At 38.2% G+C, this 27,752-nt stretch overlaps 1 protein-coding gene and 1 long non-coding RNA gene across 2 annotated transcripts in view; one reads left to right on the top strand and one right to left on the bottom strand.

The window, feature by feature from the left end:
* The window catches only part of LOC106080531 (F-actin-monooxygenase Mical), a 68,953-nt gene that overhangs the window by 33,701 nt on the left and 7,500 nt on the right, over nucleotides 1-27,752 (top strand). Inside the window, exons 10-17 of the mRNA XM_059361398.1 lie at nucleotides 465-734; nucleotides 5,156-5,648; nucleotides 5,781-5,896; nucleotides 6,118-12,231; nucleotides 13,234-13,392; nucleotides 17,857-22,440; nucleotides 23,193-23,225; nucleotides 26,706-27,288. Coding sequence (XP_059217381.1) covers nucleotides 465-734; nucleotides 5,156-5,648; nucleotides 5,781-5,896; nucleotides 6,118-12,231; nucleotides 13,234-13,392; nucleotides 17,857-22,440; nucleotides 23,193-23,225; nucleotides 26,706-27,288 — 12,352 coding nt within the window. The remainder of the gene's footprint in view (nucleotides 1-464; nucleotides 735-5,155; nucleotides 5,649-5,780; nucleotides 5,897-6,117; nucleotides 12,232-13,233; nucleotides 13,393-17,856; nucleotides 22,441-23,192; nucleotides 23,226-26,705; nucleotides 27,289-27,752) is intronic.
* Nucleotides 27-455, bottom strand: LOC106080533 (uncharacterized). The gene is made up of 2 exons (XR_001220226.2): nucleotides 302-455; nucleotides 27-240 (listed from the first exon to the last, which is right to left on the bottom strand). It is a non-coding gene; the product is annotated as an uncharacterized LOC106080533 (long non-coding RNA).

Below are 27,752 nucleotides of genomic sequence, written 5' to 3'. Positions count from 1 at the left end.
CCACCCAAAGAAAAAAAAAAAACAACTTATAAAATACCCACACCCAAAAGCTTTGATTTGGTTATATTTATAATTATTTTCGTTTTATCTTAATTTATGTATAAAAAAAGATGTTTTAATTTATTTTCCAAGTTCGAAAACATTGCCATGAAGCCTTTAGTTTTTGAGGTTTAAAAACAGGGATGTTTAGTTTGCCTCATCGCATACACTTTCATTTGACCACGGAATGACCTCATTATGCTTTAGATTTGAAAAAATCGTATAGTATGCAGTATAATTCATATGTTCAAACAAAACATACGCTGTAAATTTCTTAAATTCACCAAATCGCCCATAAAGAATGATGCCATAACACTCTTATTTAAAATCTTTAATAACAAAACCCAATAGTTCTTTTTTTGTGATAAAATTTTATTTTGTACATTTGATTTAAATTTAAATATTTCAATGTTAACTCTTCTTAGAGCACTAAAGTGGCCCTGGCCTTTAAGAAACAGGCAGCCTCGGAAAAATGCCATTTCTGTCGACAAACTGTATATCTCATGGAGAAACTGCAAACTGAAAACTTGGTGATGCATCGTGGTTGCCTTAAATGTCATCATTGTCATACCAATCTACGACTGGGCGCCTATGCCTTCGATCGGGATGATCCAAATGGTCGTTTCTATTGTACCCAGCATTATAGACTGCCAGCCAAACCCACAAGGCCCGTTGTGCGTAAGCCAGGACAAAGGGTAAATATTTTGTATTTTAGTTATTATTTTGTATTTTGATAAAGATAACGATAAATGTGTTGTATTCAATATTGAAAGGTAAATATTTATCTTTGTTTGACTTTTGGTTTTGTTGATCCACTTTGTCATAACTCTTTGCCTATGTGCGTTCAAGAACATTTGTTTTTGATTGGCAGTTATCGCAGAGATAACTACACAGAAAAAAATATCAGGAAATTTTTTTCGATTAAAAACTTAATTGAAACTAAAAATGTTTTAAATTAAAACAAGTAAAAGGGTGCTAAGTTAGGCCGGGCCGAATCTTATACACCCTTCACCATGGGTCGCATTTGTCGAGTTATTTTCGCAGTATCTCTTTTAAGGCAAACATATGATAAAAGAAATGCTATGATATTGAAGCTATAATATCAACTTATCGTCCGATTCGGAGCGTAAATAAACAGAATGTTGGAAACCATAGTAGAAGTCGTTGAGTAAAATTTCAGCCAATTCGAATAAAAATTTCGAACTTTAGGGGCTCAAGAAGTAAAATAGAGAGGTCGGTTTATATGGGAGCTGTATCAGGCTATAGACCGATTCAGGCCATAATTGACACGTATGTTGAAGGTCATGAGAGAAGTCGTTGTACAAAATTTCAGCCAAATCGGATAATAATTGCGACCTCTACAGGCTGAAGAAGTCAAGATCCCAGATCGGTTTTTATGACAGCTATATCAGGTTATAGAGCAATTGAAACCATATTTGACACTTTTGTTAGGAAGTCATAACAAAACACTTCTTGCAACATTTCAGCCAAATCGGATAAGAATTACGTTCTTTAGTGGCTTAAGAAGTCAAAATTCAAGATCGGCTTATATGGCAGCTGCATCAGGTTATGGACCGGTTTGAACCATACTTAGCATAGTTGTTGGAAGTCATCACCAAACACATCATGCAAAATTTCAGCCAAATCGGATAGGAATTGCACCCTCTAGAGGCTGAAGAAGTCAAGACCTCGGATCGGTTTATATGACAGCTATAACAGGTTATGGACTGATTTGAACCACACTTAACACAGTTGTTGGAAATCATAACAAAAAACATCGTGCAAAATTTCAGCCAAATCGGATAAAAATTACGCCCTTTAGTGACTCAAAAATCAAGATTCAAGGTCGGTTTATATGACAGCTATATCAAAACATGGACCGATATAGCCCATTTACAATCCCAACTGACCTACACTAATAAGGAGTATTAGTGCAAAATTTCAATCGGCTAGCTTTTCTCCTTCGAAAGTTATCATGCTTTCGACAGACAGACGGACGGACATGGCTAGATGGACTTAAAATGACATGACGATCAAGAATATATATACTTTATGGGGTCTCAGAGAAATATTTATAAAAATAAAAATAAATGAATCAACAATTTTTTTAATTGAATCATACTTTTTTGCAATGACGATCGTGATTGAAATTTTGGCAATATTTAATTGCCACAATTAATTGGTTCAATAATTTTTTTAATTGAATCGTAATATTTTTTCAATTACGATCGTGATTAAAATTATTGAAATTTTCAATTAAAACCATTATTGATTCAATCATTTATTAATTGAAACTTACAAAATTTTATATAAAATGTGATTGACAATTTAATCTTTTTCAATTAAACAGTAACGACCAAGACCTGTAACTTTTTTTCCTTCGCCAATTAATTAAAACAGCTGATTTTATAGAGGAAAAACAGCCGTTTTCATTAATTGGCAAAAATTCGTTCGCCAATTCCATGAAGCAGCTGATTTTATAGAGGGAAAACAGCTGTTTTCATTGAATTGTCGTACGAATCGAGTGACAAAAAGAGACAAATGCTAGTGATCTTGGTCGTTTACTTCAATGCATGTAATTCATAAAGTAACTGCAGCGCTACTCTTTATTTTATAATCCTGGAGAGTCTCAGTGAGAGATCAGGCGGCACCGGATCTTGCACAAATACTGAGTGCCTATGATGCTCGATATGACGCCTTTAAATAACCATTGGCGCCTTTAAATAAATGGTTATTGGCGCCTTTAAATAACCATTGTCCAACCTGTTTCCGCGGCGATCGGTCCTTTGGACCGGAACGAGAACGGAACGCCACCTCCATATGTAAATGTGGCTACAACAACATCAACAGGAGCATGTGGCTACAACAATAACAACAAGAGCATGTTGCATCGAAATCGACAGTGCGCCCTAGACAGCGCGTTTTTCACAAAAATTTTAGTATTTGAATATTTTCAATTAAATCTGTAATTGATCAAATTAAAAAATCAATTGGATATTTCGAAAATTTCAATCATATTTTTAATTGGATCAATTAAAAAATTAATTGAAAATTTCAAAAAATTTAAAATTATTTTTTAATTAAATACGCAATTTTTTAAATTGAAAATGTTATCAATCGCCTTTTTAAAAACTGTTATTGATATTATCATCTTCTTGATTGAAACAGTTTCAATTAAAAAATGAATTGGATCAATTAATTTCGTGATTGAAACCGATTTTTATTTGTTTCTGTGTACCAACCAAACCAAATTATTTGGCATTCCTTGGTTTGGTAGTTATCCCTGCGATAATTGGCAACCAAAAACAAATGATCTTAAACCCACATAGGCAAAGATTAATATTTATATAATTTGCCTTTGACTCTTTCATAATGTATTTTTATTATTATTCTATTATTAAGTTGTTATCTATTTAGGTTATTTATAATGTGTAATGCGTATTTCTGGCCGAGTAGGCTTAGTATTGGTGAATTTGATACAAATATTGGGTTGCCCAAAAAGTAATTGCGTATTTTTCATATAGTCGGCGTTGACAAATTTTTTCACAGCTTGTGATAATGTAATTGCATTCTTTCTTCTGTCAGTTATCAGCTGTTACTTTTAGCTTGCTTTAGAAAAAAAGTGTAAAAAAGTATATTTGATTAAAATTCATTCTAAGTTTTATTAAAAATGCATTAACTTTCTTTTAAAAATCCGCAACTACTTTTTGGGCAACGCAATAAATAAATAGGTATGCCCCCTTTGGCGTATAATGGGTAGAAAAATACCCATGAATAGAGAGAGCTGCCTTAGAAAGCTCTAGCTCGAGTTAGGAAAGAGGTATCCTAATGAAATTTAGATTGAAGTAAAGTGGACGAAAGACACTAGTTTTTTGTTTTAGAAACAAAGCGGCTTTGGAAGTAAAGAAGAAACTTGTATTTATTTTTTTTTCAAAAATATAAAATAGTTTTTTTTAGATTTCATCAAATTCGGACAAGGGAATCGAAGGTCAGACGTTAATGGCTTAAGTCAAGGCTATGTCAATCAAACTATTAGTGTTCTCCATCAGTTGGAGATGGTTGGTATATTTATATACCAGGGCTTATTGGTTCGCTTCTATGTAAAAATCAGCAACATGCCGTAGACAAATCAGCTGATATATATACGTCACGAACAAAAGCCGTTCCCTGTATTGACAGGAAACAGGGTTCGGCTTTTTTATTCTTGCTTGTATGCATTTATTGCTGTGTTTTATTTTAGTACTGGATATACAAGCCGCGAAAGGCAAAAATAAAACAGAAAAAAGTTTCCTATGCAAGTCTGTTTGTTTTTCACGAATTGGTAACGCCATTTGCCAACCTATCAAAACAATACGAGGAAAAAAAAATGCAAATATTTATAACTAAAATTTACAAAACCTGTGTGGGCATATCAGTCATATAAAATTTATTAAGATGTGTGGCATTGTATAAATAAAAAATAAAAAAAATTATTGTACCATTCACAATAGAGGTATTTCTGCAAGTGGCCACACTTATTTGTGAAAAATATATCATGGCACTATACTGGTAATTTATCTAGAACTTCGTTGTCCTGGATAGATGTAATTTTCGTACAAAGATACGAAAATATCCCCAATCATTGTTGTGTTTTATTTACCAGTCTAGCGGATTCGCTAGCTTATGAATAAATAAAACGTTCTTCCCGCTAAATGCTGTATAATTTAACGTTGACAGCACTGATACCACCTCTGATTTAATTAAATATCAATAAACAAAATAAGTCATTTTAATTTTAAATAAATGTTTCTCAGAGTTCATAAATGTGAATTTATTAAAATATTAAGCCCCGTTTACACTGCTCTTCAAATCCGGATTTAATGGCTCAATCGTCGGTTTTCTCTTTATAAAAACTACTATTACCGTTCGAAATCTCTCTATTGTGAATTATGTAGTTCTTTATTCAAACAGAATCCGAGGTTCTAACATAAGGCTTAGAAAATTTTAAAACCAATTCATCCCCTTTTTCATTAAAGTCTAATATTGACTTTTTTTGTTACATGCACTTGTAAAAATGCTATATTCAATTTTTTTTTTAATATGTTTATATTATAATATGCTCTATTTATTATTTCAGAAATCTGCTCCCCAAACAAAAGAGGATGCTGCCGCTGCCACTCTAGGTATTACACCTGCAGAGCAAACTGCTGAACTTGTTGTCAACAGTGGTGACGAGTCAGGCGGTGATGACCCTAGAACACCCGAAAAACGTGGACCTGTTGATAATGTCAGCAAAATGGATCTTTTGGAACGTGGCCAAACACCAGAACGTATAGAATTTGAAAATACCGATGCCATGTCGGATGGTGAACCCTCGGAAGAGCATATAATAGATGAGCATGAATGGTCTGGTCGTAACTTCTTGCCGGAATCCAATAATGATTCCGAATCAGATCTCTCTAGTTCCGATGAATCCGATACTGAATCGAATTCGGATATGTATGAGGAGGCAAATGATTCACCATTGGGTGTGCAAACATTGCAATTGGCTTCTGAATGGATTGGCAAGCAAAATTATTCGGATAGTGATGTTTCGGATGATAATTATGATTCTAGTGAAGGTTTAGCGGGTAAGCAAAAGTTACTTAATCTAAGCTAGGAACATAAAGGAACAGCCAGCTACATCTCGGATATCAAAGAGAGCTGTCCACTTTATATCATAAAATGACCAAGTTGGGCTAAATACGTAACTTTAATTTCAGATGATGGCAAAGACGACACCGAAGGTGAGGATTTTGTCAAAGCCAGAGAAAAACGACGTGAAGAAGTTCGCTTACCTCCACTGCCGCCTAATTTGCCCACAGATACGGAAACCGAGGTAAGTAATGACCATATAGAGTTTTTACAAAATGTGAATTTTATTTTTAATAAAAGATTTTTTCTTTAAATCATATGCGCACACACTTATCATTTCCATTGCCCACACATATTCTTTTTCTCCAATTTCTATTATAATTTCTTCCTTTTCATCTCTCATGGTGTTGGTTTCATATTTTCACATGAAAAAAAAAAACAAATAAAATAAACCCTAATGTTTAGATAAAATCTTTAACGGAATCTAACGATGACAACAACGAACAAATGACAAGACCAACAACCAACGAAATTCCTAAGACCTCAAGCGAAACGAATACGACGGACAATAAAATCAATGAAGAAACTTTAGCGGAGTTGAAACCACCCTCCTTTACAGAACGTCAAGATTCTGTTAACTCTGATCAATCATTCAAATCCACAACGTCTTCTTTGCCCATGACAAATGGCACTGCAGATGAACAGAATCTTAATACAAATCCAATAGCAACGTTAAACAGCAACTCCGCCACCACCAAATTCTCAAAAGCTGATATGGAAAAATTGGAAAGAAATTCCGATACTAAACTAAGTGCCGAAATAGATGCCATCAGTGCCAAATTGTACAACATGAACAATGTTGTCAAAATGAACAAGGATCTGGAGACATTGGCCAAGGAGAATCTCATACAAAGTGATATATTGAAAAAGTTAAGTATGAAAGAGAAATGGCTGGCAGACAACAAACCTGCCGGTGCCCCAACTCCTGTGGTAGCTCTTAGCAAATTTGATGAGAAAATTGACAAACTTTTACCCAAATCCAAATTTATGGACCAAAATACGAACAATAAAGATCCCTATGCTCCAAAATCGCAATTTAAGGACGTGACCAAGAAGCCGGAGGAAGCTGCAGTGCCTTCTTCCGATGTGGCAGCCAAAACTCCAGAATCTGGGAAAAATGAACAGCAAAAAGCTAAAGATAGTCGTGAAGTTCTGGCCCAAATCAAAGAGCTGATAAACAAAGAAAATGAGCAATTAAAGGCAGCAGCCAAGAAGCCTCCTAGCCGAACGAATAGCTTTAAGAATAACAATAGGAGTCCCCTATTAAAACCAAAGTCCGCCGCTGAAGTTATTCCTCAAAAGAATGTTGGCAATGAGGGCAAAATGGAAATTGAAAATATTTTGGGCATTGTGAAAAATATAGAAATATCCAAATCCGAAACCGCCCTCAAGGCCAAGGATAAGGATAAGGGCTCCAAGGCGCAACCACCCGCCCAAGATATTGGAAAAATGTTGTATCGCATCGAAACAAAGTTTTCCCCCAAACCCAATAGACGCATGAATGACAAGCTTAAAGAAATCGAAGCTAAAAATTTCTCCGGTACCCTGGACAGTATAAAGTCACAAATGGAAGTGCCCACCGTAAGTGCCCAGGCAGTACCAGCCAATGTAGATTTATCGAAATATTTTCCAAATCAACAACAACGTAAGGATTCTGTCAGTGCTGTAAATAAAAATCAAAAATCCTTGAATGAAGTTGATTTGACCAAATACTTTCCCACCAGTCCGGCGCCACAGAGAAAAACCTCGGTGGTCACCGTGGCTGATCGTTTGAAGAAAAGTCAAACGGAAAAGGCTTTGGATGCGAAAAAGGATGGCAATAAAGTCAATGCTCCCAAAAGGCAAATATCCATGGGAGATGCTGACGGAAGTGCCACCACCAGTACCAACTTTAGTTTAAAGGATAATCAAATGGATGGTGCCATCGATTTAGCCAAAATGAAAGCAGGCGCAAAAATTGTTGCCCCAAATAGTTTAACTAAGGTGGATGAAGGGACTAAGACTCAAACTAAACCAATGGCCGCCAAGGTGGTAACACCATTAAATACTGGGCCAAAGCTGGATGTTGTCAGCAAAACTCAAACCAAACCAATTGTAAAGACTAATACTGCTGCGCCCAAGCAAGATGAAGTCAACAAATCTCAAGTTAAACCAAAAACAAATATTCTGGCTGGCGGTAAAACAGAAACAAAGGACAATAACAAGACGGTCACCACAACATCGGCCATAGCTACAGTGGCTAAAAGTGGCAAAAAAGTGAAAATAATTAAGAAAATTGTACGCAAAGGATCTCTTAAGAAAAATGATGCCAACAACAAAGTCGAAAAGAAATCGCTTGTAGCTCGCGATGACGATGATCTCATATTGGATGAGATTTTACAAAATGTCAGCGACGAGATGCGTTCTCCCAGTTTGGAATATCAACAGCTATTCCAAGAGGAAAGGTCACCCAGTGATGATTTATCCGATAAAATTGAATCAATTCTAGAAGAGACTGGTATCGACTTGGGTTTGGAGAGGAAATCACCTGCGGGTCCACAGAAGAAACTGCTTAAGGCCAAATCCTTTGGTGAAGGAGAATTACAATCACGCAAAAATAGCTTGGCGGTTGATAGCACGGTTGCCGACTTGAACAAAGAAGAGGGAGATCTGCCCAGCGGTGTACAAAACATACTCAAGCGTTTTGAGTCTTTAAGTTCTGTGCCCTCCGCTGGTTCCTTAGCCTCCTCTGCAACGGAGCCAAACTTTAAGTTAAGGCGCATGGAGTCGACCACAAGCAATTTAAATAAATCCAAGGAGTCAATAGTTTCCAAGGAATCGGACACATTCAGCGATTTGGAAAAGACCATGGAATATTTGAAATCGGAATGGCGTAGTGAGGCCACCAATTTCTTGCAAAAGAAACGCAAAGATTTCATGAAGTCTCGACAAACGCAGGCCTCGGATAGTTACGAGGAAGTAGCTCCTGTGGAACAAACCCAATTTTCTGAATACAAGGATTCCAAGTATGCCAAATTCTTTGGATTTAAACGCAAAAGTCCGGAAAAGACTAAAGCACCAGCGAAAACAAAACCAACGGAATTGAAACCCAAAACACCTGAAAAGAGGAAATCGCCGCTAAAGAAAAAACAAAAGTCGCCAGAAAAGAAAATGAAACAACCTTCACCACCGCCATCAAAGAGCCATACAACAACGGCAGCTGCAATAGCAGCGCCTAAAAGCAAATCCCCCATAGTTTATGCCTCTCTGGAGGAACTTGCCCTTGTAAGCAAAAGTGAAGAAGTCCCTCCCAAAACTAATCCCGAGCAGAAAGTGGAGGTCAATTTGGAAATGGAAGTTGAAATTCAGTCAAATAACATCCTAAGTACAAAAGAAATAATTCCAGAAATAAAAAAGTCACCCGAAAAAGTTACTAAGGAAAAATCCGTTACACCTTCAACTTCGATAAGCAACCAAAATAGTTTCGAAAAGGCCTTAACCTTGGCCTTAAACAAACCCGAAGAGCCCATACAGACTCTCGTCAATATTCCTAGTTCTAATAATCCAACTGAGACTTCCTCACTTCCTCAAACGCCTGAATGTCAGACTCCCAAACGTCCTTTGGTGGAGGACATACGTAATTTACCCAAAACTGGCTGTGATAAGTCACTAAGTAACTCACGCCGTGGCTCCATCACCAGCATACTGTCCAGAAGGCAGTCAAATGGTTCTGTGGGTGAAATAACCATTGACAACCTAGATTCACTACTAAGTCCCGAAGATTTGCTAGAGGATCCTTTGAATAAAGCCATACTATTAAGCGAAAACTTTGATGAAGATTCCCTATGTACCTCAATAAGCAAAAGTCCAAGCATTCAACCTATAACGGCGACGCAAGTGCGAGGCTCCTCCGAAGACGATAGCATAGACAACTTATTTAGCCAATTTTCGGATGAAATGTTGGTCAACGTGGAGTTCGATTCGAATGATGAGTTAATAGAAATCACACCAGTTGCAGATGCTAAAGTGAAAAGCTCTACGGAACGTCAGCCGGCGTCAAAAATGACTTCGTCTAGTCCCCCCATAAGGCTGCAGGTACCCTTGAAATCCCTACCTGTAAATGAGAAGAATTTCCCCATGCGACCCAAACGAAGGCCTAAAAGCAAATCCTCCTCTAGTGATTCAACTCCACCTTTGCCCCCACAACGCATTAAAAAGAAGCTATCAAAACTCTCACCTTCCAGTATGCCACCTTCGGTGCAGGATCTCTTGCAGGAAGTTTGTAAAATGGAGCAACCATCTCAAGACGCAGCAGCAGCAACGAATAGTAAGCTTCCCTTAAGGTTCCCTCGTATTATCGATGAAGACGATGTCCTCATAGAGGACACACCTATAGCCAGTAAACTATTTACCCAAGATAAACCGCATAAAAGTCAAAATCCCGAAACGCAATCTCTGCAACAAAAGGAGGACATACAAATTTCGGCAAATATCGTTAATGATGGTTTTGGCTATGGACCCAACAGAAATCCCGAAAATGTTACCGAATTTACCAAAGTTCTTAAGCCAATCGAAATTGAAATAGTTACACCAGAAGAAGTGAATGTGGAAAATCCCATAGTCGCAGTTGCTGATAGTACGAAAAATCAAGGCTTGAAACCAAGAGCACCCTCAGTGGAATGGAATATGGAAATGTTACCAAATAGTCCCATGCCAAGGCATAAACAGATACATAAACTCATGGGAAAACCACCCTCCGTCGAAAGCCTGAATGAGGATGGGGTAGCGAAAAAGGATGAATGGAATATGGAAATGTTGCCCAAAAGTCCTATGCCACAAAGAAAGAAGAGGGAGGCTACCCAATCTCCAGCCAAGGAACAAAGTGGAGGGGATAAAACAACATTCCTTCCCAGGGAGAAAAAAGAAGAAGATGGATCCTCATTATTGAATGTCCCGATATCTACCAGAGACTCAAATTCCATGTTGAGGGAAAAATCTCCCACCACCTCCATTAAGATGCTTAACGCCATCGATGTTACCACAGAAGATTCGGAGAAACGTTTAATCGAAGAATTCGAATCGGAGAGGCGTCACGCTCTCATACAAAGAGACAAGGAATATAATGTCGTCGAGAAAGTCGAACCTAAACCACCCCGTAAAGGCAGCGGAGGCAGTAATACATCCTCAAAGCTGGCCACTCCTATCTCACTTACACCTTCCAAACAAAGCCCCAGAGATTCCCGCCGAAGCTCTCAGCAAAGCATTAACACCACCACCAGCACCATGAATCGTGGAGGAACCCCACCGATGATGAAGCCTTTGGAGCTACCCTCTTCGACGGCAAGTCCTTCGCAATCTTCGAGGCACAGTTCATTTGCATTTATAGAATTGTTAGATAGTAAACCCATCATAGCTCCAATGCCCAAGAAACTTGAATTGCCAAAAATAGAAGATGAGGTGGTGAAGCCGGACAATATCAATGAAAATACAATTCCTGAGGAAATGAAGAATAGGCCTTGGCCCAAGCCTCAATTGGACGACGACGAGGATGAGGAGGATAAAGACAAGGGTATGGATACAATAGATGGTGAGGAGTCTCATCCGGTAGAATATGCCAATGTTGTGGTAGCTGCGGGTCCCAAACGATTATGGCCAGATGGTAGAACTATTTTCGATAAAAACAAAAAAGAATACAACCGAAAAACTAAGCCTCGCTCGGAGACCCCAGAAATCGGTCACTACAGCGCGGATATGACATGGGATGATAAGGTGAAACCGTCTTCCAAATCCATAAACGATTTAAGCAAATATTCCCTGCCCTATTCTTCGAATTACTCACTGGCGACTACAACAGGTCCTACACAAATGTCCAAGTCTAGTAATGACAGTGAATACGAGTCACATCGAACCATCCACACTCCACAAAGGCCGACACGTCAACATGCCAGTTCGAACCCATCGCCGGCAACAATTGATGCCAGCACCCAAATGCTATTGGAACGCAGCAAAGAGTTGCATGATCGCAAAAGGGATTTCGTCAATGAGCGGGTGGTGGAACGTAATCCTTATATGAAAGATGTTATTGCAGCGGACAGAAGAAATTCGTTAAGCGGTGTTGGTACTACCAACTATGGCAGCAGATACTATTCGGATGATGATGACGATGATGATGATGATATATCTCCAACATACAGGCCCTCCCGGCACTATACCTCGAATTTGTCCAGCAGCACTAACACCAATCGCTTTCCTAGCTCGAGAGCCTTGGGCAGACCACATGTCAGCACACATTATGATTATGTACCCACATATACCGAGGGCATGTCTTCATCTTCGAACTTATATGGCAGTAGTCGACGTTTGCCCACTGTTACTCCCTTGTCTTCACTGAATACCGGCACTTACTCCTCCTCATACAAACCTTATACATCGTCAACTGGTCGTAGTTCGTATCTCAATGATATTTCCAGTCGGCGTTCCCCCTCTCATTACCGTGATAGAGGCGGAGATCATTTAAAAAACGACAATTGTATTCTGTCTTAAGTTTTCGTTAAAAAATATTTTCAAAAAAACCAAAAATCTACGTTATGAAACCAATTTACCACCACCACACACCTCCAATTAGCTTAAAGTGCATAATGCATAATCCTTAGATAACAAAAAAGCAACAACAATAGGAAAGCCCAAAGAAGAACCTTAAACCCAACCAACAGCCAGCCAGCCAGCCTTCCCTCTACGGTCCTGATCACCCTCCCTTCCCCAAATCCCAATATAACCCAAAGCTCTTGGTGTGCCAATTCAAAATTAAACAAAAGCCAAACTATAGAGTCCATAATAAAATAGAGTCGCTAAGCCCAACAGATCCTTTATCGGTTCTTCATCACAACCATCACCACCACCAGCCCTTGTGGTTAGAGCAAATAGTTGAGAAAGGCGAAAGCAGGGGCGGCCTGGTGAAATTGTGTTGAATGTTTTGATATTGTGTAGCTTGACTTCACTGGGTACGATCTCAAAAGGTAATAATCGTAATAATAATAATAATAATGGTAAAAGAAACTATTGTTGCTGTATTAAACAATGAAATGTTTCCCTAACTGTTGTCTGCTGGGCTCAAAATGCCTACTCCTAATCCAAAACAAAGCTGTGTTCAAAAGCCCCGTTCTAACCCCTCCAATCAAATTGCTGCTGCCGCTGATTGTTTTGATCACCATCGATCGACTACATTTTAAACGTTTCTTCATTTTTTTTTTGTTATTTTTAGCTAACACATAAAACACACGCACATTGTTGTTTTTTTACATACATATGTACAAACATTTTATATACTTGATTTAATAATGTTGTGTTCAAACCTTTTTGGATCGTACCTGAAAGGATTTTTTCTATTAACTCTATGTTACAATTGTTTGTGTTCTAAGCATATATTAGTCTTATAATTATGTTTTGTCAATTTTTATTTGTTGAGTTTTTATACATACATTTTTCTGGATGATTTAGTGTTGCCATGCCTTCTTCTAACATGATCATTGTAACCCATTACAGGTTCAAAGCGATTCCGAAAGTTCGACGTCCGACGAATTGGAACATAATTCGGCCACCGAAATTTCTACAGATTCTGAGTTTGATAATGACGAACTTATCCGTAGTGCCCCAAAGATATTTATAGATGATACGCATCTGAGAAAGCCCACTAAAGTCCAGGTATGAAAACATTGTAGTTTAAGATGTAAACAACTTATCTTCTTATATGTCCATACTAGCTGAACCGGGCCAGCGTCGCTGCGCCTTCTTTAACTTTATATGGAGCAAAATTTTCCTTTGAATATTTATTTTCAACAATTAAAGTGCTTTTAGTGAAGTGCCATGCTACGAAAATATTGGGTTGCCCAAAAAGTAATTGCGGATTTTTCGTATAGTCGGCGTTGACAAATTTTTTCACAGCTTGTGACTCTGTAATTGCATTCTGTCAGTTATCAGCTGTTACTTTTAGCTTGCTTTAGAAAAAAAGTGTAAAAAAAGTATATTTGATTAAAGGTCATTCTAAGTTTTATTAAAAATGCATTTACTTTCTTTTAAAAAATCCGCAATTACTTTTTGGGCAACCCAATAGTATATCGCTTGACTAACAGTTTAGCAATATAAGTGCCTTTATCTGAATCCCTTATGATCGTTATTGATCTATGAATTTAAGTTTGGATGTAGTGTACTGATTTAGGTGTGTTTTCGGGGGTGAGGTGGTCCCCCAGACACTTGGCCTCACCATTTATTTAAACCCCATATTGCCTTTGGTTTAAGGGGAGTTCACAGGATGAGGCGTCCCCCAAACACATGGCCCCAAAATTGGTTATCAAATTCGTTTTCCAATCTCAAATACCTTTCATTTAAGCAACATATTGGCATGGTCGAAAAATTTTTACCCTTTGGGAGGTGTTTTGGGGAAGGGGTGATGCCCTAAATACATGGTCCTATGTTTGGATATCAATTTCGTATTCTACTGCCAAATACCTTTATTTGAGCCCCATATTGCGATGGTCAGTAAAAATTGCTATTTGTGGGGCATTTTGGGAAAGGGGTAGACCCCCAAAAAATTAGTCCCGAAAGTGGATATCAATTCTTGCTCAGCCCCCCAAATACCTTTCATTTAAGCCCCACATTGACATGGTCGGTAAATATGCCCGTTTTAGGGATGTTTTGGGGAGTGGGGTGGTCCCCCAAACACTCAGCCCTGAAAATATATCAGCAACGTACTCTATTCTCTAATATCTATATATTTTTTATTTGAACCCCATATTGCCATTGTCCTCAAAATTGGATATCAAATTAGTCTTCTTATTTCAAATACCATTCATTTAAATCCCTTATTGCTAAACCAGCAAATATGTCCGGTTTGGGGTATGGGCCCTAAAAACTATGAATATCGAACTCCACTGTCTCTGCAAATACGTCCTCTAGACAGTTGGTCCAGTTTGTTGATATCAGATTCATGGTCTACTCCCAACTACCTTTCATTTGAGCCCCATTTTTCTGTAGTCGCCAACCATAGCCAGTTTGGGGGTGTTTTGGGGGATGGGGCGGCCACTCAGTGTCTTGGCTTTGAAAATATATATCAAATTCGTGTTCTACTCTAAAAAACCTCTTATTTGAGCCTCATATTGAAATGGTCAGCAAATACTTCCTATTTGGGTGGTGTTATGGGAGTGGGTGGCCCCATAGACACTTTTCCCAAATATTGATATCAGATTTGTGCATTTCTTCCAAAGACCTTTTATTTGAGCCTATGGTCGTAAATTTGTCATCTTTGGAGGATGTTCTTGGGGATGGGCGGCCCGCAAACGCTTGATCCAACATCTGGATATCAGATTCGTATTCTACACTGAAATATCTTTTATTTAAGTCCCATATTGTCATGGTCAGTAAATAAGTCCTGTTTGGGGGTGTTTTGTGGAAGGGGTGGACCCCCAGAAACTTGGTCCCACATTTGGATATCAGTTTCGTATTTTACTCGCAAATACCTTTCATTTGAGTCCCATAATTCCATGGTGGGCAAATATGTCCGATTTAGGGTGTTTTGGAGGTTGGGGTGGTCCCCCAAACACTTAGTCCGACAATTTGATACCATTTGTGTCCCATATTGTCGTGATTGGTCTATATATATATTTGGTAAGTTTTGGGGGTGGGGCGGCCCCCTTAGGTACCCCATCCGAAATTTGGATACGAACTTTTTTTTAGGTTACTATAAGAGATGGCTTAAATCGCACCATCCATTTTCGAGATCTGGCGTTTCTGAAAATTAGGGTAAGAGGAGGAGGCTCCGCCCCCTTCAGATATCAAAAAAAATATATATTGGGTTGCCCAAAAAGTAATTGCGGATTTTTCATATAGTCGGCGTTGACAAATTTTTTCACAGCTTGTGACTCTGTAATTGCATTCTTTCTTCTGTCAGTTATCAGCTGTTACTTTTAGCTTGCTTTAGAAAAAAGTGTATATTTGATTAAAATTCATTCTAAGATTTATTAAAAATGCATTTATTTTCTTTTAAAAAATCCGCAATTACTTTTTGGGCGACCCAATAGTACACTATTTTCACCACGGGATCATATGCACCATCTGTGAAAATTTCAAGAAAATCAGTTCAGCCGTTTCTGAGTCTATAAGGAACACACAAACAAACACAAATAGATTTTTATATATAAGAAGACACAAGAGTAGTGTTGCTCGTATGTTCTTCTATGTTACCCTGCGCTTCGTTTTTTTTTTCTTGCTGTAATGTATAAATTTAGTTTATGAGGGTGTGCCAATCGGTAGCAAACTCCTATGGTGAGATTTAAAAATGACGTAGGCGGTGTTTTTTTTTACACAGGTGAGAAAAAGTTTACATTTTGCTGTGCCATGCGTTACGTGTTCTGGTAGACCCCTACCCATTCCTGTCAAATGTGGTCCAGATTGGACCATATTTGGATATTATTGGGAATTTACCTGGTAGAAACCCATTTCTACCCATGAAAAGGATGTACTTATAATTGATGTACTTTAATCGGGTCAATCCTGTACGTACAACCGGCTGCCATGGAATTGTAAAATTTAAAAATGTAATCATCATACCGCAAGTAAAAAATTACAGTTTCACTTATGTTTGATCCTAAACTGTGAGGCTTACTAATAAAGAAGACAAAGCAATCTGAATATCTTTTTCACACTCGACGTGCTCGCGTTAACACCACACAATCTCACGCATTCCGTGATCGCCCAATATCTCCCTGCAGGACCGTATTATGCTCAGGCAGTCGAAAAACAGATCACAATCCCTGTTCCCCCAGACCCACTCTGTCCTGTAGTTTTGATCCATCTGTGTAGCATGGTCATCCAGATCGCAATACCATAGTTCCGTCAAACTAAGAATATGCCGCTGGCAATAGTGACTCGAACCCGACCTCAAGTCTCAGGTAGTCGATCGGAAACCTCTTCCATTCGTTCCAGGTTTCCTGTCGTTGCCTCGATTATATCGCGATGGTATGACCTGCTCCTTTCCTCTAGCCATTCTCCCCTCGCCTTAAGTCTCATAGCCGCAGTGGCTGCCTCACACTTAATTTGTGCGTCCGATGGTCGGTTATCTAGAATAGTCTCCAGTGCCCTAGTGGGCGTAGTCCTAATGGCTGCGCCTATGCTAAGACAACATGTTCCCTGACACCGTTGTATTAACCATACGTTACACTTTTTCCATCGCAGTCCACCAAACTACTGAGGCTCCTGTAGAGCCAGTGGACTATTCTTGGACTCAGGCCTTATTTCGAGTCTACGGCCCGTCTACATAGTGCCTAACATCTGTGAGCATTCTCGGTACGCTCCCGAATGTGACACTTCACCAATTCCGTTTCCTGTCCAAGGTTACTCTTAAGTATTGAGGTAACGTGGTGTGTCGAATTAGCACATCTTCATCTTCCTCGTGAACAGGCAGATTTCAGTCTTCTCTGGGTGAACATTGAGACTCCTTTTACGGTTTATTATTTTACAATGCTGGAGAAAGGGGGTCAATATAATAACAATAACATTTATGCCCAGCTGGCATTGACTATTAGATATTGATCATTCACAATAGTTTGATGTAGAAAAGTGGCGAACGAATAAAATCGATCGAAATCTCTCTATTGTGAATTAGGTACCTTTTTAATGAACCGGATTTTAGAAATTTAAGAACGCAAAAGTTTAAATCTCTCATTATTTATAAAAACTTTGACATAAAAATGTATATACAAGTGTTATAACTTCCATTAAATACGAGTTGAAATTTCATTCAATACGAAAGCGCACTCGGACACGTATACCTGTAAACGCAACCATGCTCTTCGACCTCGCTTCCTCCAATTAAAGTCCATGAGCGCCACTAGCTAGTTTCAAGGGCGGAAGCTGATTTCACAATATTTGGACTATACAAACAATTGGACTGTGGCCATACCCGTATATCCTTGCACGCTGTTCCCTCAGTTTAAGCGTAAACCACGGCCCCATATTTCAGCATTGGCCCGTCCTACTTAGAAATAAAACAGAAAATAAATATTTTATTCATTCATTTAAAAATGGAAATTTATGTAGAAAATTTAAGCTTCTGTATGTTAAAAATTTTAAATAAAAACACATTTTTTCAAATGCTTTATATCCAATTTGCAGGTGAAATCAACAATCATACCACCATCCATGACACAAAACTACAATGGCGCAAATACACAGCATAAGGCAATAAGTGGTGCTGGCGGTGGTACGTATTTGGCCAAATATCAAACACAACAACAACAGCCATTAATGCCACAATTCAAACCATTGGTTCAAGTTGATCCATCGCTGTTGACAAGCAATCGTACCCCATTGCAAAATCCTAGGCCAGGTGATTATCTGCTTAACAAAACTGCCAGTACCGAAGGTATTGCCTCCAAAAAGAGTTTAGAGTTGAAGAAACGTTATTTGCTTGGGGAACCTGCCAATGGCAATAAGATTCAAAAGTCAGGCTCCACCTCAGTATTGGACTCGCGTATACGTAGTTTCCAATCCAACATTTCCGAATGTCAGAAACTTTTGAATCCCAGCAATGAAATTAGTCCCAGTATGAAGACCTTTTTGGATCGCACCAAATTGGGCGAAAAGACTAGTCAAGAGTTAATGCGTTCAGCCACTAACAATATTCTCAACGATCTTAAAGTGGAGATCACCATACAAAAAGCCTCGTCCACAGCTTCAACAGACAATGAAAAGGAAAATGTCTTTGTCAACAGTAAAAATGAGCTCAACAAATGCATGGAGTACTCGGAAACGGTAAATGCCGTGTTACTGGATGCCATGTCACCCAACAAGAAATCTCCCGCCACCACGCCCACTAATAATAAGAGCAACATAATCGAGACAGTGGATTTGGTGACACCGGAGAAGGAAATCGATCGTGACAAATCCGATAGCAATAAAGTCATTGACTTAACAGGGGATTCGCCGGATCAAAAAAGTAACCGGACCATATTGGAAAATGAGACCAAAACTCCAGATGTCTCCAAAGATGTAAAACAAGTCATACCAGACATTTTGGGGCACATAGAAGAGCACAAGGACACTTCGTCCTCAAGCAAAGAAGAGAAATCTCCCCAGCAAGAGGATAATAATATGGAGAAAGCGGATGCGCCCGAAAAGCAGCAAGATCAACACGATGACACTGAAGTGCAGGATGTGCAAATTGAGGTGCCCAACATCGCCTGGAAGGCTCACAACTCAGATAATCTTTCGTCATCTTCAACTCACTCCACTTGCTCATCGCACTCATCTAGTTTAGAAGACATCGAACATTTCATTTTAGAGTCTACCACTAGTCCAGAAACCCACAATAGTGCAATAGCCATGGTATCCACCACATCGACTGGAACTGGGCATCAGGTGCCACGCGTTGAAGTTCATGATAGCTCAGGCACCCTTATGCAAATTGATAGTCTTATGATTATAGATGGAAAGTATGTGGGCGATCCGGAAGATCTCAAGTACATGGAAGTACCTGAGGGCATTATTGTGCCCGCACAGCCGGCGTTGAAGACTACAGAGCTGGGGGATGAGCATGAAGCAGACCACGAGCACGAACCTGTTACTGCCACCCCCGAGCCCATTGAAACCACAGTCATTGAGGTAAAGGGGCAAAGGGAGGTAACCACCGCTATCAGGCAGGAGGATGACGAGGAGCCCCCACCACTGCCAGAAAATGGACCACCACTGCCAGCAAAAGGGCCTCCGCGGGTAAATCCCTCCATGCTTAAATTCGACACTAGAAATGAAAATAAAATTGAAAGTTTGAAGAATCTGCCTCTAATCCTGGACACTTCGGCTGTCGAGCAAACGAAAGCGGTAAAGCCCATAAGCCTTAATCTTAGCAGCGCACAAAAACCGGCAGAATCCTCACCGATTACATCGCCTCTCATCGATATGGATAAGACACCCACAGGGGATCTCTTGTCTCGAGGCTCAGATTCCGAAACCGAACCCACAGGAACTGCACAAATTCTAACCGAAACTGAGTTATCCGATTGGACGGCAGATGATTGTATATCAGAAAATTTTGTCGATATGGATTTCGTTAAAAGCAGCCACGGCAAGGGCAAGAGCCATAAGAAAGGGAAACGGAAGGGTAATGCAGCGACAGGTGGAGTCAGTGCTGCTGGTCGTTTGCCCAGCACAAATGAAGTTATGAAAGAATTGGCAAAAACAGCTCCGGTGGCCGAGTTTGAAGGCATATTGAAATCCATTGATCTGGATGACATAGAGTTTATGGACACAGGCTCCGATAGTTCGGGTACCGAGCCACATTCGGCCACCAATACGGCTCTTCTACGTAATCGAGGCTATGTCGAATTTGTGGACCAAACAACTCCTAAGCATTTACCCAATGCGCCTATAAAATCGGCGCAGCCTATTGTATTTTCCTCAAACGAGACCTATAAACCCATTGCCATGAAACGAGATGAGAAACTGGGCATAGATTATATCGAGCAAGGGGCCTATATAATGCACGAGGATGCCAATAAAACTCCTGTAAATGAATCGAAACAAGTGATAGGATCAGCATCAGCTGCTATGACTTCTTCGTCGATTATGACTCAATCGCTTACGGATTCCAGCACAATCAATGACCTGGAGGAGGACAGTACGAACTCTCAAATTCAAATGTCTTCGATTTCGAGGCCCGCAAATTATTCAATCACAACAGCGGGTGGCGCCACCACCACCACAGAAGAGAGTGAAGCTTTAACCGTGGTTTCTAGTCCTTTGGATTCATCACCACACACCCCCCGAAATTCTAGCAATAAGCAGCGCGAGTATGCCACAGCTGGATCTACCCCAAGTAGCACAGATCAAGCTCCAAAATCTCCGCAATCATCTTCACAATCAGGCAATAACTCAGGCACATCTTCTAGCAAAACTACACCACCTAGACAATCTTCTAAAGAGAGTGCCAGTCCCAGTGTACCCATGCCAGGTGATAGGAGATCCAACGATGAACTCTCCTATGAGGAGTATGTGCGAGCTTTGCAACAGAAAATAGTGCAAATTAGCACAACGGCCCGAGGGGATTCGCTGGAGGCAAGGAAGCAGCGAAGAAAAAGCTCAAAGGGCGAGGCAACGTCTGGGGGAAGTGGTTTGATTGCTCCTAATCAACAACAACACCAAACAACTGTGATAGAACCCGCAACAGAAACTAATATAAGATATGATACCAAGGACCAAGGACCATCTGCCCCAAAATCACAAAATACCGGCACAACAACAATGGGTTCAACATCACCAGTCATTACAGATAGAACAAAAGCGGCCGGTGGAGGAATAGCCGCACAGCCACAAGTGCAAAAAGTACCTGAAATTCCAACGCTCACAAGCAAACTGGAAGAAATAACCAAAGAACGCACCAAGCAGAAGGACCTAATACACGATTTAGTCATGGACAAGTTGCAGTCGAAGAAGCAGCTGAACGCCGAAAAGCGGCTACATCGTAGTCGTCAGCGCAGTATTCTGACTAGTGGCCTTGGTGGTACGGGCAGTGGCGGTGCTATTTGCGGTTATTCTAGTGGTTCCAGTTTAAGTCCAACACCAAAGCTAGCGGCAGCTGCAACCACCACTGACACAAACTGCACAAACCAGGCACACTATCATGTCTCTACGGCCGCTAATTCCACATCACCTTCGGCTCGTACTGCGGCGGCTACGCAACGTTTCCTTAGCAATAGTTCCAGTTTTAAAGAGAACACACCTTTGCCATCATCCTATGTGTCCACCTACGGCATGGAGGCTCTGTCACCAACGCGGGCCAATGCCTACAAACAAAGGCCGTTTAGTGAACACCTAGAAGGAGATCAATTCAAGGCATTTGAAGAACGCTACAAAATAAATAAAACCCCATCCTTTTCTAATGTAAAAGGCTCACAACGCACAACAGTTTCCCAAACGTCAAGCAGTGAGATAACCACACCCATACCGCCATTACGTCAAAATAAAGGACGTAATGGGGTCGCCACCGCTGATGCAGAATCCCTGACAAGAGATTCGAACTTTTCTACCTCTACCGAAAATTTACGTAGCGAAGCTAGAGCCAGGGCTCGTCTAAAGTCCAATTCGGAATTGGGACTAAGTCCCGAGGAGAAAATGCAGTTATTGCGAAAACGCATACAAGCCGATTACAATTGCAATAACTCGAAGCAGGTAGATATGCGTCCGGATGCGGCTTCATATGAAAGGCAAACGAGTTTACGCGAATCGAAAATGAGCACGTCGAAGAGTGTCAACGATTTGGCCTACTTAAGCAATTCACAAAAACAAAATGTTCAACAAATTGGCAGCGGTACCATAAGTCACCAAACACCAACTGTTAGAGCAGATTTCACATCAGATCCTAATATTTTAATGTCTGCTACAAGTCAACAACAACAGGGAGCCAAACCATTGTCCAAAAATAGCAGTCGAAGGGCCAAGGACCCGGAACGTAGAAAATCCTTAATACAATCATTGACGAATTTCTTTCACATGGGTCAAGGCGGCAGCAGCAGTAGCAAGGAGAACAAACATCACAAGGACCATGCAGCCAGTGAGGGCAACTCTGCACAGTCAGAGCATCCAGGTACAACTGGTGGTGGTGCTAATACTGTTAGTGGCAGCCACGGAGGAAGTAACTCTTCGGCTATTGATGGTGTTCTAAGTCGTTTTCGTATATCACCAAAGTCCAAAGATAAGTCAAAGGTAAGTGTGTTCACTCTGGGATTTTTAAAATCAACCATCTTTTATGTGCTTTTGACTATATTTGTAAATAGTTTACTAGAAGTCTATTCATTATCTCTCTTTGATAATACATATATGGATATAGGTGATGGTAAAATTATATATCTTCAAAAAAATATTTAACACCTCTTTTCCTTTAATGTTTTTGTTCTTTGGTTTTGGTACAATTATTTTCTTTCTTTTTAACGTCTTTACACCCATGTATGTAGATAGAAATAATTAATTTTTTTATTTAACAGTCTTTAATGTTAAAAAAAAAAAATTTTATGTTATCGAAAGAATTAAAAAAAAAACAATAACAAAATTTAAGTATGTCATCTTCCAATTTATGTATTTGGATATACTCCTACATTGAAATTAGTTTAAAATTAAAAATAAGAACTAGTCCGATTCTAAGGCCCTATTTATGTCCAAAACAATAGTACCTCAAAATAATCCGAACGCTATTGTATAAGGGATACCTACTAAAGAAAGAAAATTGAAGTGGAAAGTTTTTATCGAAAATGGAACTTGATTTATCAAAAGCTGTTAATTGACATATCAAACAGAAGGCTAGAGACATTTATTAGGAACTTATTAGAATTATTGATTCTTTAATTAAAAAACTACTATGATATTTTTATTTATACATTATGCAATCTGTATATAATAACTTAATGTATTTGTCTTTTTATATCTCTTCCGTCTTCCTTTCTGTCTTGCAAAAAATCCAGTCCTGCACTGAACTCAGGAGTTCCTATATTGGTGTAAGCTGAACTTTTTCTTCTATAAAAGCATCTTTTGTTTCATTGTGTATGCCCTTCAATCATTGCATGCTTGCTTGTTAAAAATTTGTGTAATTTCAAATTTATGTTTTTATCTACGTGAATGTTTAAAAAAGTGATCATTTGAAATTTTAGCAATATTAGAGTATATATTTAAAAAAAGATTAGAAATCACAAAACCAACTATATTAATAAGGAAATTATTTTTTGGATTTTTTGAAATTCTTAAATTTAAACTTAATTGAAATGGTAGAGAAAAAGAAATTACTTATATGCCTGCTTATTCATTCATTAACTCTGAGCCAACAATCAATTTATAGATGCTGTACAACTCTGAGTTTCTGACTTTACGTTGTTTAGTGTATCCTGTAATTTTGTAGAAACTAATGCAGCTCTGATTGGTAAAAGCTGTTATACCATGATACCTAAAAAAGGTAGTGTAAATTTTCCCAGCTGATGTGTTGGCTAAATGCTGTATAGTCCCTCCAAAAGTATCACAAATGTTTCGATGTTTGCTTAAATTTTCCACTGGAAACTATTAATCGTAGGAAACACTTACGTATATTGTGACATATTCAGCTGGCATGCGATTCTTTTATTTATGGCACTCTAGTTACCTGATCGTTATATCTAAGCTAGTAAATACTACTTAATTTTCCATGAATATTCCATTTAGCGACACCACTTGAGAAGTTTTAATATATCAGGATACCTCACAACTGTAGCCAGCATTAGTAATAAAATAATCACCGCTGAAAAAATTTCTGATGTTCGCGCCGGGATTTGAACCCAGGCGCTCTGCTAACCTCTGCACCACGTTGACATCCTATTATCATGATTATTATTACACACTACCTATAACGCAATAAAAATGCTTTCTTATTTCAGTGGCATGTCGCCAGAGATGGCCTGTCGAAAAATCTGACGTATATGATATACATTTCCGATGTATAGATCATACGTCAAAAACGTCATAAACCTATACAAAAAACCTAGTTTTTGACCGAATTAAAAAATAATTACGAAATCGAACAATTATTTTCAACTTTTATGAATTTATGACCATGGCAACACTGGTGCTCCTTTAACAGAAAAAGTTTGAGTTCCAATCCTGGCGAAAACATCAAACACATTTTTTATTTGTTATTCTCCATCACTAATACATACTGGCTGAATTTGTGATTATCTATTTATATCTTAGAATATAAATAGATTTAATATAGCAACAACAAAAACAACCTAAAACAGTGATATGATGTCGAATAATTACTACCGACTGCATCATTTCCTTGCACGCTGCTTTATTAGCCTCAGTAACCCTTTAACTGTACTGGTCGTACCATGAACCCCTTGCAGCGTGGCGTGTCGGGTTGTCGTAATCTGGTGTTGCTCAATTTTTGCCATGTTTGATAAAGCTGCTATCAAACGAAATGCATTGTCATATGTATTTTCAAAATAGCAATTCTGTGATACGTACGAAAAATTGTATATGAAATATGTTTTTCGAATCAATATACAACTCTTTCGATAAAAGCGAGCTCATATCAAACACTATGTAAGCAATTTCGTGTGGCTTTCTTCGGTCGAGGCATTTTTGGTATTTTGTATAGTTATTTCTCTTGGTCGGTTTTTACTACCACTGCAAACACAATTAAATATTTTCAACTGTGTTCGAGTGCCCACCACTGATGTAGACACATGTCTATAAAAAAAATACAATGCATATGAGAATACATGCCGATTAGAGTGGGCCTGACTAGTATTTTTTGAATACAGAAAGTGATAGCACCTACGTGGCACACATATCGTGTGATAGCAGCTTTATATGTACTCCATTTAAATCAAGGCGGTATTAAGATTACAGAATTTGAATTCTCTTTGTTGTTATCTTCTTTCTCGCATATTCTCTGCACATGTGCGCACATCTATACACACACGCACACAAATTTCTCTATGTGTGTTGGCAAAACGTTAATCAGCTTGTTGGCAAGATGGCGGTTTGCACCTTATGATTTGTGGTTGTTGTACAAATGAGACCACCTTTAATTGTTTCGCCATGCATCTAAATCAAGTTGTAATGAAAAATCCACCAGGTGACAACATAACATTACCTTATAAGTGTACCCTATACTTACATATACGTTTTGGTATATTCAGCTCATTTCTAACGGTACTGAGAATTTTTTTAGAAGCATAAAAAATAATAAAAATTATATTAATTTAAAGTTTTATTATTAACTTCTAGGTTGGTGTAGTTTATCACAAAACTTTTTGCAAAAAAACTACCTCATATAACATATTTAGATTAAAATTGTATTGTCAGTGTGTGTTTTTGCAAAGAACAAATATCAATTTCATTGACTCAATGTTGCATAAAAGGCTCTCTGGAGAAAATTGCTTTAAGAACCCCTAGAAAGCCCAAATATTGGCTTTGATAGTTGCTTGCTTCTCATAGTTCGCTGGCCCCAATGAATATGGCGCGGATAAAATAATTGTACATAAACCATATATACTTATAAACATACATACATTTCAATATACCTATACATATACTCAACTTATACTGCGCATCATCCTGCTCAAGAAGAAATGCTTCAAAAACCGGAAATTATGGGTTCCACAGTAAATTATCTAGTTTTTTTATTTTTCCGTTTCTTTTTTTTAATTTCTCTTTTTACAGAATAAATAGTTTTTGATTTTATTGTCCGAAATGAAAAAAGAAAACGAAACTGTCCGTCACAAATATATTTTTTGTTTAAAATTTCTTTATGTAATATACATATATATATATATATATGGTTTAAATTTATTATAGAGAAAACAAAATAATTCCAAATGTTTATTAAGTTGCCATTAATATTACTGATTTTTTTCAGTTTTTTTCACTTAACTTTATTTTGTTTTATGTTATTATTGTTATAAAATTGTATTATTTTTTATTTTGTTATAAATAAACAAGAATTTAGTTTTTAATGCAGACAAAGGTCTTTGTTTTTTATCTACCTTTTCCTACATTCCTTTTGGTTTTGGTACTTTTGTGTATTATTCTTTACTTTTTTCCCTTCATGTGAGATGGGTGAAATGGAACATCCTGGAAAACCTTTCCCGCCTTCCCTTTACCACTACATATACTACAATTCTAGCTAGCTACACTCTATAGACACTATTTGTGTTTAATGCCATTTTTAAATTTTATTTTTATTATTTTTTTTTTTGTTTTTTTAAATTAAAAACGCATGTTATTATAAAAACTTGATAAAATAAAATAAATAAATGTATTTTTTTAACTGACTTGTATTTTTTCTTTATTATTTTTCTCAAAATGCTGCTCTTGCCCTTATAAATCCAATTCCAAAATGAAAAAAAAAACCAAACATTAAACTTCACTTATCAATCATTTTCCCATTTTTATATTAAATTTTAATTTTTAAACTTACCAAACAAAACAACTACACACAACAGCAAAAGGATGATTACAGTTATCATGGCAGTGGTTATAGTAGCCCATCACGCCGTTTAAGAACCTCTTCGGTATCAATGGCTGCCTTATCCTCGTATGAAGCACCCAAAAAACTTCATTCTTCACAGGATGCTCTAACGCATTCACAACACTTATCTCATTCAACATACTACAGTCAAAGTCAACTCAACACTAGGCCGAACAACAACCACAATGGCAGTAATTATCACCAACAACGCATACAGGGTAGTAGTAGTAGCAATGGTAGTGGTAGTCATCATCATCATCATCAACAACAACATTACCATTCCCAACATCAACAGCATCCATCATCAACAAAACACCAGTTATACACAAACAATCGCAAAGACATGCGTTCCACACACAACAGTCCTCCAACCAAGAAATCATCATCCTCATCGGCAATACTGGCCTTCTCCTCATCCAGTCCACAATTATGTGTCGTGCATAAATCGCAATCGATGACAAATACCTCCTCGAGCAATGCTGTTGCCGCTCCCGCTTATGATGATCAGACACCGCCTCCCATACCGCCTTTGCCATTGAATTATCAAAGATCAGATGGTTTGTTAAATAAATTTCTTATTATTTTAAGGTATTCGTTAAATAGATTACTCATTATTATTTCAATTAAAAATTTACCATAGTTGAAAACAAAAACGAGCCAAATTTAACATCCCCAAAAAATAATTGAACAATTACATTTTACGTTGAAAATAAGAAACTTAAAAATAAGTATAAAAGCTTACTAAATTATTTTTTATACAAAATTTTATTTTATTTAAATTATAAATGAAACTTATAATTTCAAGAATGGCCGCCTTTAAAAAAAAGGATGCTAGTTATCTCCTTAAGAGAAGTGAGTCGAAAAAAATTGCCAAAACACTGACGATCAGTCAAGCAACATCTTCTGCCATTACAATACTTTTAGGGCCCTTTATCGGCACTATCGAATATTTCGTACAAATAGGGTCGGAAAAATTATGATAGCATTGATGAGGGCCCTCACTGGCCGTGAATGGTGTTAT

Source organism: Stomoxys calcitrans, chromosome 2, assembly GCF_963082655.1.
Source record: "Stomoxys calcitrans chromosome 2, idStoCalc2.1, whole genome shotgun sequence".
Taxonomy (NCBI): Eukaryota; Metazoa; Arthropoda; class Insecta; order Diptera; family Muscidae; genus Stomoxys; species Stomoxys calcitrans.
This window is presented reverse-complemented; position numbering and strand designations above follow the sequence as displayed.